At 43.0% G+C, this 19,114-nt stretch overlaps 1 protein-coding gene across 1 annotated transcript in view; it reads left to right on the top strand.

The window, feature by feature from the left end:
• Positions 1-858: 858 nt before the first annotated feature.
• LOC124712281 (cytochrome P450 6j1-like) overlaps positions 859-19,114 on the top strand; it is a 32,105-nt gene continuing 13,849 nt past the window's right edge. Inside the window, exons 1-2 of the mRNA XM_047242575.1 lie at positions 859-1,247; positions 18,290-18,575. Of these exons, the coding sequence (XP_047098531.1) occupies positions 859-1,247; positions 18,290-18,575 (675 nt within the window). The remainder of the gene's footprint in view (positions 1,248-18,289; positions 18,576-19,114) is intronic.

The following is a 19,114-nucleotide window of genomic DNA, read 5'->3' as shown; positions in this document are numbered from 1 at the left end:
GTGACAAGCGACATGTTAGTCACTGCACGTAAATAAAATAACTTTATGCGATATTTTTTCTCTGGTAACCCCACTGTGAAGCTATTTTGGACCCACAACTATTGCTTTACCCTTGAGAACTTGTAAAAACGCTGCAGGGTTACATTAAAATTTACAAACCTTTCAAAATATAACTTTTACAAAATCCCTTCAAACGAATAAGCTGGATTTAATATCAATACACAAAGTTATCAATTAACATTTTGCTGTTATAACCAGGTACGTGCTGCTGCCAGCTCTTGTGTCTACTTGTGTCATAAATTGTATTTGCAATAAGTTAAGCAATAATCCATTTACGGAAACCCTATCAGTTACGTTTCGAAAATTGTTGACTTTTCTACTGTTGGTGCATCTCTGACGTTCTCAGTTACAATGCTTATATTATCAACAGATACATCTATGTTTGCATTACTAATGTGCCATGGGTATTACAAATGTCGTAGTAAAAATAATATTGGACCCATTATTGAACCCTGTGGCATACCCCTAGAATTTTTTCCTCTCCATCAGAAGATGATTACTTATCGAAACTGATTTAACTACTTAACATAACGCTCTGCATTATGTTAGTTAATTATGACGTTGTTACTTGTCACCAATACCTGTAAAATTTACGTTTCTCTGTAATATTATTTCGAAGAATGGTCAGATGTCTAACATTTAATGGAATCCATATAATTAATATATTATATGTTGTATATTATTATATGTCCCTTAATTACAATGATAATCTTTGACTTAAAAAATTATTTGATGACTTCTCAAAGTCGAAAGATATTCATTAGTCTCGGGTCTGTTGCACAGGGAGAAGCGAGAAGAATGGCTGTTGTGACGTGGTGCTGGATGGTGGCAGCTCTCGTGGTGCTAGTGGGGCTGCTCTGCCGGTACATGATGCGGAACTTCAACTTTTGGAAGGATCGAGGGGTGCCCTATATGAGGCCGTGGCCATTCGTCGGCAATATGGGCACTGTGGTGGCTTGCAAAGAACACCTTGCAGATGTTGTCTTCCGGTGTTATCGACAGGCAGGAGATGTGCCCTTCAAAGGCATGTTCGCCTTTGACCAACCTTTCTTGATGGTCAAGGACCCAGAACTCGTGGGTCGTATCTTCGTTGCAGACTTCGGCACGTTCCACACTCGCAATTTCGAGGTCAACAGTGAGACTGATACTGTTTTCGCCAATTCGATTTTCGGTGCACAGGGTCGGAAGTAAGTGTTGTTAGTACACTATATCTGTACTATATTAGTATAACTCTACTACTATTTTAGCGCAATGAGTAATAGACTAATCGTTTCGTTCGGTTGCAGGTATCATACACTTTGTTGTTGTTGTTGTTAAAAAATGTGTCCTGTCAATCAGTCATGGAAGTTTTCCACCTCAACTGCTTTTGACGAGCATTCATTTTATTGTCTCATGATGTAATAAAGTGAATACTTGTCAACATCTCGATGCTGGAAAACTTCAGAACGTCTTTAAACTCTAAATTTTGTTTGCATTCTTCCAGGTCTTTTGTGTGGAAAATTCACTCTGCTGTTTGATCATTTGTGTGAAAAACACATCCGGAAAGTTAACTAGTACGTTACGACATAAATTGCAACATTTGTAGTTACAGAGTTTTCGCTTACCCATTATTACAGTCAACTTCAGTGGCAAACATACGAAGAACCGAAAAATGCCATGTGAAGGATGTAGAAATTATTTAATAACTTTTTACTCATTCTTTGTAACAGTTGATAGCTATTACTGGACTATTATTTTTAGCATTCTGTCTGAAGATGATTTGTGAATATATCTTTCCACTACGCCCTATCTCCCGGTTCTTTCTTCGTCACCTGTTGTTGCTTTCTTTTTCTCGAACTGTCTAGTAACAGGATTTTTTTTTCGGGTGGTCTACAGGTTCATAACACACACACACACACACACACAGAAGCTGAACAACATTTTCAGTCAGATTAGTTCTCTCGTCTTTCGGCGATCAATCAACCGTCGTTAATATGTTCCCGGGTAGCCACTAGCAACTTCACACACTGTTGCGGAAATTGAAAAAAAAAAAAAAACCTCACCTCAATACAGTGTTGGATCCTCTGAAAAGGAGCACCAGTGTCCCTATCGAGCCTCACAGAAGCAATGTTACCAAATCACCCGTACTGTGTGTGGAACCACAGTCAGAATTAGCCACATCTACCCTCCGTCGAGCCCATACGCCCATATGTTCTCAGTGACTTCTCTGTCGGAGCCGTCATACATTGAAATACTCCTTTTGACCATATTTTTCTCAACGCGTTTGTATCCACATCCACACCCATACTCGGCAAACCACTGTGAAATGCGTAGCAGACAGCAGTTCCCACTGTTGCAGTTATTATAGCTACATCCTTTTCCATTCATTTCGTTGGCGGGAGAAGAATGCCTAAACGTCTCTGTTCACTTTATTAAATCTTATTTCCGTGGTCTCTATGGGAACGATACGCGGGGAGCTGTGGTATATTCCTATATCCATTACTTAATGTTGGTCCTTGAAACTTTGTTAGCAGGCTTTCACGGGTTAATTTGCGTCTACCTTCAAGCTTTTACCAGTTGAGTTTTCTTAACATTTCTGTGATGCTCTCTTAGTTCTCTCTCTAAAACATCCCGTGTTACTTCCCACACACTTGAGCAATACTCTAGGATGGGTCGCAAAAGTGTTTTGTACGCAATTTCCTCTGCAAACTGATAACATTTCTCTAGTATTCGAACAATAAAGCGAATTCTTCCATTTGCTTTACCTACGATCGAGTCTATGTGATAGTTTCATTTCGTATCTCTCTAAACTGCTACAATCTGCTATATGTACGACTTTATAAATTCCAGGTTTGACACACTGATAGTGTAGTTACAGTGACAGTCACGTTTTTTTTTTCGTTCGGCGAAGTGCACAATTTTACACTTATGAACGTTTAAACTAAGATTCCAATCTTTGCACCACTTTGAAATCTTAGCACAATTTGACAGAACATTTGTGCAGCTTTTCCCAAACTATTCTTTTCTATACACAATTGCATAATCTACGAAATGTCAGAGGTTACTATTAATATTGTCGCAAGATCAATAATACACAACATAAACAAGAAAGGTCCCAACACACAGCCTTGAGGCACGCCTGAAGTTACTTCATCTGTCGATGACTACCGTAGGATAACATGCTGCGTCCTCCGTATTAAGAAATCCTCATCCAGTCACAAATTTCGCTTGATACCGCATTCGATTGTACTTTGTATAATAAGAGTAGGTACTTTACCGACTCAAATGCTTTTGGGAAGGCAAGAAATACTACATCTACCTGACTGCTTTGATCCATGGTTTTGTGGATGTCATGTGAGAAATTCGCGAGTTGAGTTTCATATAATCGATGTTTTCGGAATCCATGTTGTCTGGCATCGAGGAGGTCATTCTGATCAAGATACCGCATTATGTTAGAGCTCATAATATGCTCTAAGATTCTACAACCAGTGGATGTCAATAATATTGTATGGTAGTTTATGTATCATTTCTGTTCACCCTTCTTGTAGATGGATGTGACATGTACTTTCCTTCAGCCACTGGACACGATTTTCTATTCAATGTCTACTATGATTAATAGTTAACTCGGATGCATATTGCATGTACAATCTGACACATGGCAACAGGGTGTGGAACGGATGTTGCTTAAACTTCTCATTGATGCCTGTGTCACGAGTGACGTAGGACAGTAAAGGCCATTTAAAGATAATCGTCGTTTGGTCTTGCCAGAGGCTTGAATACTTCTGACTCATTATTACATCAGAGTGCCTCTGAGCTGGTGGTATTTGACTATTCTAGAACAAGGTGAACGACACTACGTTAAGAAAAAACCAATACTACAATCCATTGTTTCCAAGTTTCTCAGGCTAACCGGGAAGGGTTCAAATAGTAGCACTACATAACTAAGTCCATAAATCTAAGCTGATGCTCCGTCTGACACTCACCTTCTCACTCCAATTTACTTTCTGCGATGAGTACTTTTAGCGATCAGACGCCTCAAGTATTTAAATTGGTCAACACTTCTTAAAGCCTATATTTACATTACAATCTTGCCGGCCCGAGTGACCGAGCCGTTCTAGGCGCTACCGTCTGGAACCGCGTGACCACTACAGTCGCAGGTTCGAATCCTGCCTCGGGCATGGATGTGTGTGATGCCCTTAGGTTAGTTAGGTTTAAGTAGTTCTCAGTTTCTAGGAGACTGATGACCTCAGAAGTTAAGTCCCATAGTTCTCAGTGCCATACATTACAATCTGTTCTTGTATTTTACTCTTCTATATTGTAACTATTTTACCGTGACTGTACCCTTATATGCATTGGACAAAAGTCACGGGATACATCGTAATATCGTGCGGACCTCCTTTTGCACGGCATTGTGCAGCAACTCGACGTAGCAGGGACTCAACAAGTCAATGGGAGTCCCCTGCAGAAATATAGAGCCATACTGCCTCTATGATGTCCATAATTGCCAAAGTGTTGCCAGTGCAGGATTTTGTGTTCAAACTGACCACTCGATTATATCCCATAAACGTTCGATGGGATTTCTGTCAGGTTGTAACCTCCCAACAGATAAATTGTTTCTGTAACCTCGGAATAAAAATGTGACTAGCCTCTCGATAAAATTGTGACTCATATGTAACCTTTCAATAATTAACTGACTGTGAATCTAAACTGGTAAATCTGCTGCGTCATGGTCCTGAAAGATCATTCTGAACAAACTAAAAATTGTTAGCTCAATGAAGTCGCCGGATAACGCGTATACATCTGCTCCTATAAGAAATTTTTCTGTCACAGCCCAGTGCAATGCTGGCCACTAGATTTGTTATGTATAAAAAGAAACAACTGATTTCTCTTTACGATAATAGGGATGGCCATGGATAGGAGAAATTAGTAAAATCTTTTAATTCAGATGAATGATTGTCAAAAGTTATCTTTATAAGAAAGATTATTGTTAAAAGATTTTTAAAAACATTTACATGGGACTTGATATAACAATAGTACAAAATCAGTTGTTAAAAATTACATATGCGCACGGCTGCTTTTATCTTATACTACATCTATCAGGCACCGCCATCGCTCTCCACGACCGGCCCAACCTCCCGACTGCCAGCTACTTTTCTACTACTGCTGCTGACATTGCTCTCTGGTCTGCGATTCTGTTGTAGCTTACATATAGCACACATCACGCGAGCATTCCATCGAAGTTACATCTGGTCGAGTGCGCTAGCAATAAATTCATTATTCATGGATTTCTTACATGGTGATCTCGATGGCCAAATCATTCTCTCAAACTGTCCAGAATATTCTGCGAACAACTGTGGGCTGATGACATGGCGCATTGTCATCCATAAAAAATTCCATCTTTGTTTGGGAGCATGAAGTCCACGAATGGCCACAAACGGTCTCCAAGTAGCCCAAAATACTAGAGGCTGAAAATACCGCTTAAGTTGTAAATTTTCTTTATTATCACGAGCAGTTTCGGCCTCTCATAGGCACATCCTCATGTGTCGCAACTGTGCTGTAGTCCCCGAGCGCATAGGTAGCACACCGCGCCTAGCACACGTCCACCGTGGCGCTTGGAGGCCACAGCACAGGTGCGATACCTGAGGATGGGCTTTCATAAGCCGGTCGTGATAATAAAGGAAATTTACAACTGAAGCGGTATTTTCAACCCCGGTGTAAAGCTTAGTTGCGGATGTTCTTCCAACAGGATTGTTTGTAGCTCAAAATAAAAATTTCCGTAGGACCAAGTTCATTCTCTGTAAATCAGCCCGACAGCTAACACAGTGCCTTGTTGACAACTTGGATTGATGGCTTCGTGTGGTCTGTGCCACACTCTCTCTACCATCATCTATTATCAACAGAAATCGGTGCTCATCTCGCTAGGCCACGGTTTTCCAGTCGCCTAGCGACTAACTGATGTGACCACGAGCGCAGAAGAGGGTCTCCAGGTGATGTTACGCTGTTAGAAAAAGCACCCGCGTCGGTCGTCTGCGGCAAAAGACAACTAACGCCAAATTTCGTCGCACTGTACTAACGGATACGTTTGTCGTACGTCCCACAATGATGTCTGCGGTTATATCACGCAGTATTGCTTGTTTGTCAGCTCTGACAAGTCTACGCAAACGCCACTGCTCTCGGTTTTTAAGTGAAGGCTGTCTGCCACCATGGTGTTCGTGGTGAGAAGTAATATCTGAAATTTGGTATTCTCTGCAAACTCTTGACACTGTGGACCTCGGAATATTGAATTCCCTGATTTCCGAAACGGAATTTCGCATGCGTCCAGCTCTATCTACCATTTCGCTTTCAAAGTTTTGTCACTTCCCGTTGGGCGGCGAAAATCATGTCAGAAAGTTTTTCACATGTAACACTTGGATAAAAATGACAACTCTGCCAATACACTGCCCTTTTATTCCTTGTGTAGTGATACCACATGTCTGTGTATGTGCATATAGCTGTCCCATGACTTTGTCACATCAGTGTATATTGAACATACTTGCTGCTCCCTCTGTTCACCCCACCTTGCCACCTCTATCCATCTACCTTCTCCTCTCCACTCTCTGGCCCTTGATCTCCTCCTCCCCATCCCTCTTTCCGTCTCATCCTCCCCCTCTTCTTTCTCCACTTGACTGCCCATCTACGCCTTCCACCTGCCTCATGCATCTTCTCCTCCTCTTCCCCTTTTTCTATCCATTTTCCCTTCCCCCTCGCTCTGTCCATCCCCTCCATGCTCCTCAACCTGTCCCCAGCCATGCTCATTGGTACATGCAGCCCTGCAATGAAATTAATAAAGTAGGCGGATACTATCCCCACAACAGGACAAGCTACACATCACCGCTCAAAAATCGTTTATTTGTCCATGACATACAGGGCACAGTGCAAAGCATGTCGATATTACTTCAAAACAATGTGACTGTCTTGTAAGGCAGTCTACATGTTGGAGACTAGAAAACAGTTTCCTCCCCAAGACAGGTAGGCTTCATAGCAAAACAGGTTAATTTGGGAGGCTGACACCGTTTCCACATAACATTCCTGTCAAGCAGGGCAGCTTGTATACCTGGGGCTGAAGAAAAACGTTATTGCCCATATCTCCGCTCCTATTGGAGCTAAGAAATTAGAAACCCCACAGTGCTGCTACTCATGCAGACTGCTGTTGCTGTGCCAAATTTGAGTGAAATCGAACCAGGGGTTTGGGAAGAGATCCCAGACATATACTCATACACTCTGCATTGTACACTCAAAGACAAAAAACAAAACACGCGCCATATGAATTATCCGAAAGTGATGGAAATCGGTAGATATGATGTACATATACAGAAGAAAAAGTGATTAAAACTTCTGAATAACTGGATTATTTATTCATGAGAGAGAGTCACAAATTAAGGGGTCAATAACATGTTGGTCCACCTCTGGCTCTTATGCAAGCAGTTATTCAGCTTGACATTGAATGACAGTGGCTGGATTCCTCCTAAGAGATGTTGCACCACATTCTGTCCAGTTGGTGCATTAGATCATCAAAATTCTGAGCTGGTCGTAGGACTCTGCCCATAAGGCCCAAACGTTCTCAGTTGCTGGATCTCTCCCGAATTGAGAATGTTTGGAGCATTATGGCAGAGCCCTACGACCTGTTCGTGATTTTGACGCTGTAACACGTCAGTTGGACAGAATTTGGCAGAAAGTCCCTCAGGAGAGCGTCCAACAACTCAGTCAATGAAAGCCAAATAACTGCTTACATAAGTATTGGAGGCAGAGCAACCAGTTATTTACTTGCTAAATTTCCGTCCCATTTGTATAATTCTTTTGTGGTGTGTATAAGAGACTAATTTTCAGTTGTCTAAATTCACTGCACGTAAGATTTCATTCTGCTCCCATCTAACTATGTTCAACGAGTTTTATTCTTGCATTTTAAGGAGCGAAAGGTGTTAGTCCAGATAACAGGCTCGATGACTTTCCATTCGAATTTAAAATCTCTTGTGCTTTCTGAGGCAACACTTTTCAGTTACGTTCGCCGGACAAATTATTAGTCACTCAAGGGAGACATCACGCTAAATCGGTGAATTACAGCCTCTGGCCTTTATAGTAGTTTCAGTCCAGCGAAGAATAGAGTAGAAATGTTTATTTAGTTACATCCAGCTAAAGCCACTCATTGATTATTATATTTCGTAGTGCTACAAGGCCTACGTTGCAGAGACATAGATTGATGCGTTTCACCTGCCGTTAAAAATATATATTTTGAATAGGAGTAATATCGGGTGCCGCAGCACTCCAGTCTTCGTTCTGTAGTATGCTAGAATGTTCGTCAAACCAAGAAAGTATGTGTATGGCCGTGTGAAGACGACTGTTGTCTTCTTGAGGGACGGGAATGTACACATCAGACTCACTTACGAAGTTGTAGAAGACAGAACTTGGTCTCGAAGGTGTAGAAGACAGACTTGGTCTCTTAGCAACGTTTGCTCGTAAACTGGTTAAGATTGATCCGCATTCGCTGACAGCAGCTGTTCGTAGCTGATCTGAAACTGACCATTACTGGCTAGGCGTGGCACTTTTTTCTGGTCCCTTTTGGTTTGGATCCATTTAGGACCACTGTTCTTATGCTGTGTTACATGGTGAGTGCTGCCTCATTCCCTGTAGAGGTGTTGGAAAGTCTACGCTGATACACAATTAATCATTCACGTTATAGTCAAGTGCAGCTCGAAACACTACAGTTCCTTTCATCCCTCCTGTCACATATACAAGCCGACCCATCTTTTGCACTGAAACCATACAACCGTTTGCCACATACAGACTACTTCACTGCCATGACCTACCAGTTCTATTCCATTTATAACGCTCAACTTCTAGCAGAGTGCTCTTTTAAAGACGTCAGTAATATTTTGACCGCTGAGCTTTACTACTCACGTAGACTGAACAGAAAGGGTACAACAGGCAAAATCCTAATCACGCTTCTGTTTCTTCGCATGCACTCTGTTTTGTAACAGCCCAGATTTATATTAATTTGTGTCCCATTAGAAATTAGGTATTTCGAAGCTAATTCCATACGAGAATTTTCCTGTCTTTCATCCGTTTCAGCTGCGTAATACTTCTTGCCACACATATTTGTTTCTTGGCGGTTATATTTATTCAGAGACATTCTCTTCATACCAGCTGCCTTTCCTACACTACTCCGATTCCTGAGATCAAACTCATCTTCTGGTTCTTACGTTCACGTGTATATAGGTCATGGCTATTCCCAGGCAGGAGTATAATGTGATAGTCTTATCCTGTCACCGATCCCCACGGTTTCTGCTGGTTCTACAGAATAATTACAGCAGCACATGACAGTCACTTAAATACTGTTAGTAGGATGAGTCATACTTCTTCAGCACTTTCTCTGGGAATTCGTACAGCAGATTCAATGCCTGTAGTCGGCACCAGTATTCTCCTTTCGCTTTTGTCATTTATGGTTTCGTATTACTTCACTAATCAGTGTACCTCAACATTATGTCTTCACCTACCACATATTCCACTTACATTTGAATCTGTCTTAGCCTGTTCTTCCAATTTCCCTTTCTTTGTGGATACCTCATAACTGAAGAGTTCCTTTTTTTTATTCCGTGGAAGTATTGTTCCAGGCAAAGGAATGCTTCGTAATACTATCATTCTCGACATTTGCCCTTAGATATCATCTTCCGTTTCGGTCGTTCTCCATTTTTTCCCTGTATATTACAGTAATTGTCTTATCTTCTACTAGGAATTTTTTATTCGTTGTACAGTCTCTTGTATTGTATTCTGCAATTTTAGACTTTCTTAGTTAGTTCCATTTACTTACATGTACTGCGTGTGTTCAAGTTTTTAATACCACTTTATCCCACTTCCCAACATTTCTGTTGAGTATGTGTACTCAGGCTTATTGTTTTTGTGGTAATCCTAAAAAAATTATCAAAAGAATTTCGTAAAAATGTAGCTTTCAACTCACTGTTCCTCTGTATCCAAACTTGTATGGATGGACGCATATGTTAAAGTCTAAAAGTAACTCTGCTTCAGAAATGTTGTTAGACAATAGTAAAATCATATTGATACCAGCAAATATCGTCTGTAATCTGATTTGAATATATCCTGAACTATGTATCAACAATCATTAAGCAATGTTGTTGGAATGAGCAGCTAGGCGTCATTCGTCTGTCGTTTCTTTTTCGCAGTCTCCATACATTTCATAATTCAGTGCTTATGTTATTTCCCTACGGAACTATTTAAGTTCGCTATACTGTTTAGCTTTCGGTTTTTTTTCTTATGTTACATGTCATGTGTCAAAGTGTGCATAGTGACGACAACGATGTAGAGATATATTGGGAATACCCATCTTTTGGGTTGTTGTTGTTGTCTTCGGTCAGAAAACTTTGATGAAGCTAATATATTTTGTCTAACATTCATCATCTCTGAATAACTCCTTACAACCACATTCATTTGAACCTGCCTCCTATAATCAAACCTAGGTCTCCCGCTAAAATTCATCCTTTCCCCCCTTTCCCCCTCATACACACCCTTTAATCTGTTACACACATGGACGATTCCTTGGAGGCTCAGGGTGTTCTATTAACCGATAGCTTCTGTTAGTCAAGCTAGCCCCAGTTTTATTTGCTACCTCCTCTTTAGCTATTAGATTAACCCATCTAATCTACAGCATTATTCTGTAACTCCGCATTTAAAACAGACATATTCTCTTCATGTAAGAACTGCTTTTCGTCCACGTTTCGCTTCCGCACAACTCTACACTCCACACAAAAACCTACAGAAAAGACATCCTACTACTACAATTTATATTCTACGTTCTTCTTCAGAAACGCTTCTTGCTGTTGCCAGTCTGTATTTTATATCCTCTCTAGTTAAACCACCGTCTGTTATTTTGCTGCCCAAATACAACTCATAGCTTAATTGCAGAGTCTCATTTCATAATTTAATTCCCTCACCATATCGTAGTTTCATTCTACTGAAGTCCATTACCCTTCGTTTGCTTTTGTTGGTATTTATTTTGTAACCTCCTTTCATGACACTATCCACTCCATTCGACTGCTATGGCATATGTCGTCTCTGACGGAATGGTAATGTCATCAGTCAGCCTTAAAGCTTTAATTTCTTTTCCCTGAAGTTGAATTTCCTTTTCAAATTTGGTCTTTGCTTCCTTTGGTGCTTACTCAATGTATAGATTGAAAAACATGAAGAAGAGGCACCAGCCCTGCGACACTCGCTTCTCAACCACTGCTTCGTTTCCAAGTCCCCGTACTATTATAATTGCAGTTTGATTTTTGTAAAATTTGTCCACTCTTGCAGCAGTAGTCTGATTTTTGGGAAAGTTGTAAATAACCTTTCACTGCCTCCATTTGATCTCTGCAAAATTTCAAAGAGAGGATTCTAGTCAACAATGTCAAAAGCTTCACCTAAATCTGCAAATACTATACATGTAGGACTGCCTTTCTTTAATCTGCCTTCTAGTATCAGTCGTAGTGTCAGATTGCCTCGCGTAGTCCTACACTTCTCCTCCCCCAGGCCGGCTTCAGTTTTTCTTTCCTTCTGCAAATAATTCGTGTCAGTATTTTGCAACCACGACTTTTTCAACTGAAGGTTGCGCAGTATTCGCACCTAATAGCACCTGAGTTCTTTGGAATGGGAATTATAACATTTTGCAGAATATCTATATTCAGATTAAGATATTTTTCTGTCAGAACATCAATGTTATCGACACTTTTCCCCGACACATCGGGCTTTTATATATCTATGTAAAGATGTTCGCAAATTCGTGTTATAAACTTCTAGGACTTGTGAAGGGGAGTGAGTACATAAATTCTGAATAGGAACCCACGTTCGGAAACGCACCGTTTCCGTTCCATGGCGGTTCCAGTTCAAATGTTTAACTCATTCGCTTCTATTTGAGGAACTGAATTAGGCTTGACGCAGTACAATTATTAGGTAACCATTCGAGACAAAAAATAATGAAACATTACCTGCTTATATTATTCGAAAACAAAAAAAGAACCCAGTACATCACCGAATCGCTCGCGAGAAGTGAAGTACTGGAACAGCATGCTGAAACCACATTTCTTAGACATTCAGTGGCACAGCTTCCAAGAACAGGTCCAATACGTTTGGTAGGAAGATAAAGTTTGCAGGACCAATTAGCTTGAATGGAAGGAGGTATGGCCCAATCACATAACCATTCAGAACACATGTCCACACTTTAATAACAAACCGGTGCTGAAATCCCTGAACACCCGTCCCACGATGGTTTTCGTTTGCCCACACATGGCTGTTTCGCGAATTCAGAACACAGTCCGTAGTGAACTTACATTCATCCGTGCACAGAACTCGACGTGGTCACAAGGGTGTGTTGATGCAGCGATGCAGGAAACGCATGCAGCAGGCAACACGTTGTGGAAAATGGGTTGGCCTCGTAGCGTGTACTCTTTGTAACTGGTACGGATGTAATTGTTGCTCACGTGGAACGTCCCATTGCATGTTGTCGAGTATTCGTTGAGTGGTTCTCTTCAACGTGATGACGCACATACTCAAATCCGGGCGTGGATCGTTGTCGTGGAGCACCACAGTCCTGCCTTGGGGTTGTTTGGGGGAGGAGACCAGACAGCGAGGTCATCGGTCTCGTCGGATTAGAGAAGGACGGGGAAAGAAGTCGGCCGTGCCCTTGCAAAGGAACCATCCTGTCATTTGCCTGGAGTGATTTAGGGAAATCACGGAAGACCTAAATAAGAATGGCCGGACGCGGGATTGAACCGTCGTCCTCCCGAATACGAGTCCAGTGCGCTAGCGACTGCGCCACTTCGCTCAGTCAGTCCTGCCTTCTCACGGTGAATGCACCTGTTTCTCGGAGCGCCTGCATAACTTGGGCAAAAAGTTTGGGCGATGGCGTGCTACGTTGCGGAAACCGCTCTTCCGTTACCCCGATCTTCGCCATACACAAGGAGCATGTGTGTGTGTGTGTGTGTGTACTGTATCGGAGACCCACAGGCATTCAATAGGTCTCGCAACAAGGCGGACATTAAAATCTGACGTAATATATGTCATCCTGCGCCGGCCGGTGTGGCCGAGCGGTTCTAGGCGCTTCAGTCCGGAACCGTGCGACTGCTACCGTCGCAGGTTCGAATCCTCTCTCGGGTATGGATGTGTGTGATGTTCTTAGGTTAGTTAGGTTTAAGTAGTTCTAAGTTCTAGGGGACTGATGACCTCAAATGTTAAGTCCCATAGTGCTCAGAGCCATTTGAACCAATGTCATCCTGTCTATCCAGTTGCATACCATGACAAGCAATTCTGAGACTTTCCTGTTTCCCTCAGTATCTGAACTGAAACCGTCGTAGACCGGATAGGTACGTTTCTGGACATGGCTTCCTATTCAAAATATTATGTACTCCGTCTCCTCTACAAATTCTACAATCCTGTAGTGGAAATTTCTGAACACCCTGTATGCTTTTACTGAGTGCTGTATGTAAGTAATCGATGTGTTTTAGCTAACCGCTCAGAGGAACTTTGTAGTTAATAAAGAAGATTGGAGGCACTGTTATATTCATAAAACGCTTAATAAATACCAGTGATCCTTTGCCGCAAGAGCCAAAAAGCAGAGGAGTGTTATAAGGAAAAACCTAGAAAACAGTACGGGACGTGAGTTCATGTTTCAACTCCACATTGTACATGACATAAAAATTTTGGTTTACTCATATTCTGTTAGCAGCGTTCTCGTTTCTAGGACTGAATCTTTGCCCATGCTACTAAATAGTTGGAAAGAAATGACGAATTTATCACAGACTTAGAGCGGTGGATAAGATAATGGTTAAGAAAAAACATAATTCACTGTTTCTTTTCCCTTCACAATGACTTTTTCTCTTCCAATGTTTTCTTTCTTACTTAGAGGAAAGTGTTATACTTTCCAGAACCTGTTATACTTCGTTAGTTAATTAGTTCCATATTTCCTGAATAACTGTCCAGATTTACGACGAAATGGTGCACAACGAGATTTCTGTCGAAATAATGTAGAATGAGTCAGCTTACAGGTTCCTTGCTCATATTTTGTGTGTATTGTTACATGCACACAGTTAACTGATTCCTTATTAACAAGTGACTTCAATTTAATAATAATAATTAATCATTATTTTCACAATAAAAGTAAAGCTCTTTGTTCCCTAGACTTAACATTCTACTAGTTGTAATGAAAAGTGCATCTGCACAATTGAATGAGTTGTCCAGAAGACCCTATTTCTAGTAAAACTTACTGTTACCTTTACTACGTATCAGACAAATTGTTTTTTGGCAATTGATTATTGTGGCAACAAAGTGAACTCATTTATAATCCACTGACTTGACCGGTATATTAGTTGCAGAACGTTAAGAGATTTTTCTAATTTTTTCTAGTCTTCAAATTCAGTGTTAAAATAGGTAACTGGTGTTTCTGCGAATGTTATCTTAATTGTTAACGGGGCTCATTGGAACATTCACTTCAGATTAGTAATTTGGGAATGGGGGGGGGAGGAGGAGGAAGGATCTTGGAAGGAACAACCACTCACTAACCTCATTACTCCAGGTAATGTGATAATGTAATAGTCTGCCATGGGGAATTACAGGTTCCCCGGGGATGTTCTTTATATTATATCTCAATGTTCTCGTTTCTTTTTTTTTCAGGTGGAAAGTAATGCGGTATAAACTGGTGCCAGCTTTCAGTTCTGGTAAAATGAAAAAAATGTTTCCTCTTGTCAATGACGTCGGGAAAGATCTAGTTCAAAATATCCAGAAAGCTGTGAGAGAAGGTACGAACTGTTTCTTTATTTACGTCCACTTCTGTGTCCAGGCAAACCTTTCACAAACCTTTCATAGGATAATTCGTGTGTTCGCTGTTCTGTTTCTTACTGTAGCGTTACTCAGGCTATTTAATCTGACTATTGAAACGTATTTATTTTCGGTAAATACTGCATGGTCTGATTGCCCACCGAAGTTTAATCGCGAAAGTACTTCATTAACTTATCGAAACAGTCGATCGTAACCTAAAAGAGGTGTGGCAGTTAAAAAATACTGTTTCGTCTTAACGACTTAGGTGTCGACGTGATGTTAAATTATTTTCCTTCGTTCGTCATTCCTTATATACATAATGATTCGGCTGAAGCTTTTAGCGCCAATTATTCCGAAACAACACTTGTAATTTACGTGACATCTGGCAAATCGTTGCAGACATAGACTGGCATAATTAACCTCCACAGTGATTACAAGGGCTCTGGGAATTATGTTTAATTTAATAACCCGTTAATTGTGTACATAGCACGAGAGTTCTTTTTACTTTCACACATGCCGAATGTGTTATTAATGAAAATAGTTTTTTTATGATTCTCGTGCAAATTTATACGTCAGTCTGGTGATTCGTCCTGCTGTGCTGTCATTCGTGAACAGTATTCCAGGAGGTTCATCTGGTATGAGACGTTCCCAGGGGGTCCACTGCGGGCCGAACCGCACAATAACCATGGGTTCAGTGTGGGGCGGCGGTGAGGTGGGTGGACTGCTGTGGCCAGTTGTGGGGTTGTGTACAACTGAGAGCTACGGCGGGACGAAGCCTCTCCGTCGTTTCTAAGTCCCCAGTTTAATACACAATACACAACTGTTAGTGTTCATATCGTCTCTCATTAAGTAGTATAAGTGCAAATGTTAAAAGTAATACATAATTCAGTTGAACTGCTTGTAGTGTGTAGAGTTTGTGTAATACAAAAGAGATTTTTGTCTCGCTGCAGTCGCCTCATTACTATAGTGAAATGGGCGTGGCTGTTTTATTTATATACCGTAAGTAAGATTTTTTCATATAGAAATAATCTTGAGCAACGGCTTGCAAGTGTGTTAAGTTAGAATCCATCTCTGAGACTTCCCAACACACTTAACTGTCGCTCTCCCATCCCTAAAACACCTTCCCACTCCAGTATCTACAGTGCTTGACTGGATGGGCTCCATTCATGCCGAATGGCAATTACTCACATGTAAAAGTTTTCACGGTCGTATTAGCACAGAAATGTTGGACTATCTGATCAAAAGTATACGGACACCTATTAGTGGATATTAATATAGGGGGGTGTCCACCTATCGCCTTCGTGATGGCTTCCCTGGACAATTTCGGCCGGGACTGTGGGCAGGAGTGTCAACTTCAGGAACGTTATTGTCTTCAAAAATTGCCTGTCAGGGTGCATGTCCAGCTGATAAACTCATCGCCTCCGAAATGTTCCTCCACTCTGCACGCTACACAGTGATGTAAAATGCGTTCACATCCTTCCCCATTTAGAGTTTAAGCCCAAATGGGGGTCAAACCCCAACGTCATATCCTAACACCACATCCTCTGTGCTTCACTGTTGGCGCTACACATGATGGAAAGTAACGTTCTGCAGGTATTCGCCAAAGCCAAAACCTACCATTGGACTGCCAAAGTTTGTATCATCATTCGTCAGTCCAAATCACTCGTTCCCATTAATCCACTCTCCATCTGTGTCACTCTTTCAACCACCGCAAGCATCGCTCCGCATGATCTACAAAAATGTGTGGTTCATGAGGAGCTGCTCGAGCATTTTACTCCATTGTTTCTAAATCTCTGTGCACAGTTATTCTACTAACTGCACACTTGAAACTTAAGAGCGATTCCTTCACTTGATTTTATGCGATTTTCTGCGACCACCTTTCATAAAGCTCGACGCTCCATGTCCATCACTACATGAGGTCAGTCTGGTGTTGGTTTAGCTGTGGTTGTTCCTTCGCGTTTCCACGTAACAATCACATCACCATCAGTCAAATTGGGCGGTTTTAGAAGAGTTGAAATGTCCATGATGGATCTCTTCGCCAGGTGGCAAAGAATAACTAGTCCAAGATGAATCGCTGAGCTCCCTTAACCGACCCATCGTGCCGTTACTGCCTCTCTACTGACAACACGCTCGCTCGCTCGCTGTGAAACACTGGCGACATATGCCAGGTGTAGAGGCAGTGTAAGCACCGGACCTGCTGTTTCTGCGCTGACCTATGGTGTTGGCAATGGGACCTATCGTGACGAGCTGTCCTCAGTAAGCGTCCCTGGCTACAGAAACGCTCTTTGTATCGTCATCGGAACGGCGGGAGAGAACTACTCCCGCAGTAGGTCGGGCCAACGTGTTGTCGGCCTGTGGTGGACCTGTTGGCCCAGCCCACGAATTAGACGGCTGTCAGAATGTTGTTGTAGAACACCCTGGCGATGTGCCGGAAGCGATCCCGTAGGAATGGGACTCCTGCTTCCTCATGGAGCAGCCTCGAGGGGTAGCGAGGCGGCTTGTGGAGCGCAAGTTGCAGCGCGCTATTCTGGACGCGTTGGAGCGTCGCAATGTGTGTCGCTGCTGCATTGCCCCACAGCACGGCCGCATATTCCAGAACTGGCCGTACCAAGGCCAGGTACATGGAGAGGCCGTGGCGTGGAGGTAGTGTAGACGAGGAGTTGAGCAGCGGGTACAGCGCTCGTAGTCTCCCCACTGCTCGCCCTCTGACGTCGCGGACGTGGGGCCGCCAAGTCAGATGCCTGTCCAGTGTGACCCCGAGGTATTTGCCGGTCCGCAACCATGGGATGGGGCCCCCCTTGATCGTTACCGGCGGCAGATCCGGAAGTAGCCTCTTCCTGCTGAAGACGACAGCCTGGCTCATCGCAGCGTTGTACTTTAGGCGCCACTTCGTGGACCAGGCGCCCAGGACGTCACATCCGAGCTGGAGGCGGCGGCCGCATTCATGCAACGGGTGAACAACGCAGTGTCGTCAGCATAAAGCGCTAACTCCACGCGTGCCACCCGCGGTGCGTCGGCGGTGTACAGGGAGTACAGCAGGGGGCCGAGAACCGAGCCCTGCGGCACTCCCGCACGAATCTGCCGGTCGGTGGAGGTGCTTCCATCTGCTCGGATGTGGAATGTGCGGCCCGAGAGATACGAGCGCAGTAGGACCACGCGCGACGTCGGTACCCCGTGTACAAAAAGTTTGTACACGAGGCTGTCGTGCCACACGCAGTCGAAGGACTGGCAACACGATAGTATCCACCTCCTTTTACACAGGTGCGTCCGTCTCTCGCGACACCTAGTGGTGGATTCAACATTACATGGAGGTGTCCAGATACATTTGATGAGATGCAATATGTTGTTCACGTGTGAGCCTAAGGACTAAAGCAAAAACCAGAGATTACAGTATGTGTAACGCGGTAACTAGACGCGGCCTGGCCGCCCCTGTTCCAGTAAGCGCCGTGGACGTGCGCCAGGTACTGACGTGCTACACGGCGGACATCGTGTGCTCCATCTTCCTTGGCGTGGAGGGCGGCTCCCTGAAGAACGAAGACTCCCCAGTATGTCGCCAGCTGCATAGATTCCTGCGGAAGGACGCTTTCGCTGGGCCGGCCTACGCCGTCTTCTTCCTCGCCCCGCAGTTGCTGAGGTTCCTGCCCTTCAAGTTCACATCCTCCGATGCGGAGAAAGGCTTGTTCGACAAGATTGTTCAGGTAAGCAGGTGGGAAAAGAAAATTCAGATAAATGCGAATAGGGAACGTACACCGACGGCTCTGAACAAACTCAATTACGTACACTCATGTTAAAAAAATCTTGAACGACTAGAGATAGGACGTTCATATTCACAGGACACGTACATTAGTATGTTCTGTAAAAATGATCAAAATTTGTACCATTTCAGCCCATGTGTTCAAGGTCAACATCGGTATCGTGCCGCAACACCACCTACCGGTAAAATGTATCTGCGGCTCTCGTTGTCGCTATAAAGCAAAGGTAATGGATCAGTGCGATTTGATCAGGCATGCAGGATGCTTTCCAGACGTGTGCGCAAATCGTACCGCCAAATCAGTGAGTTTGAAAGAGGGCGCATTATTAGCTTAAGAAAATGTGATGCATCCACCCGGGCCGGCCGCTGTGACCGAGCGGTTCTAGGCGCTTCAGTCTGACACCGCGCTGCGGCTACGATCGCAGGTTCGAATCCTGCCTCGGGCATGGATGTGTGTGATGTCCTTGGATTAGTTAGGTTTAGGTA

Source organism: Schistocerca piceifrons, chromosome 8 (genome assembly GCF_021461385.2).
Source record: "Schistocerca piceifrons isolate TAMUIC-IGC-003096 chromosome 8, iqSchPice1.1, whole genome shotgun sequence".
Classification (NCBI taxonomy): domain Eukaryota; kingdom Metazoa; phylum Arthropoda; class Insecta; order Orthoptera; family Acrididae; genus Schistocerca; species Schistocerca piceifrons.
The sequence above is the reverse complement of the archived record's forward strand: the minus strand, read 5'-3'. Positions and strand labels throughout refer to the sequence as shown.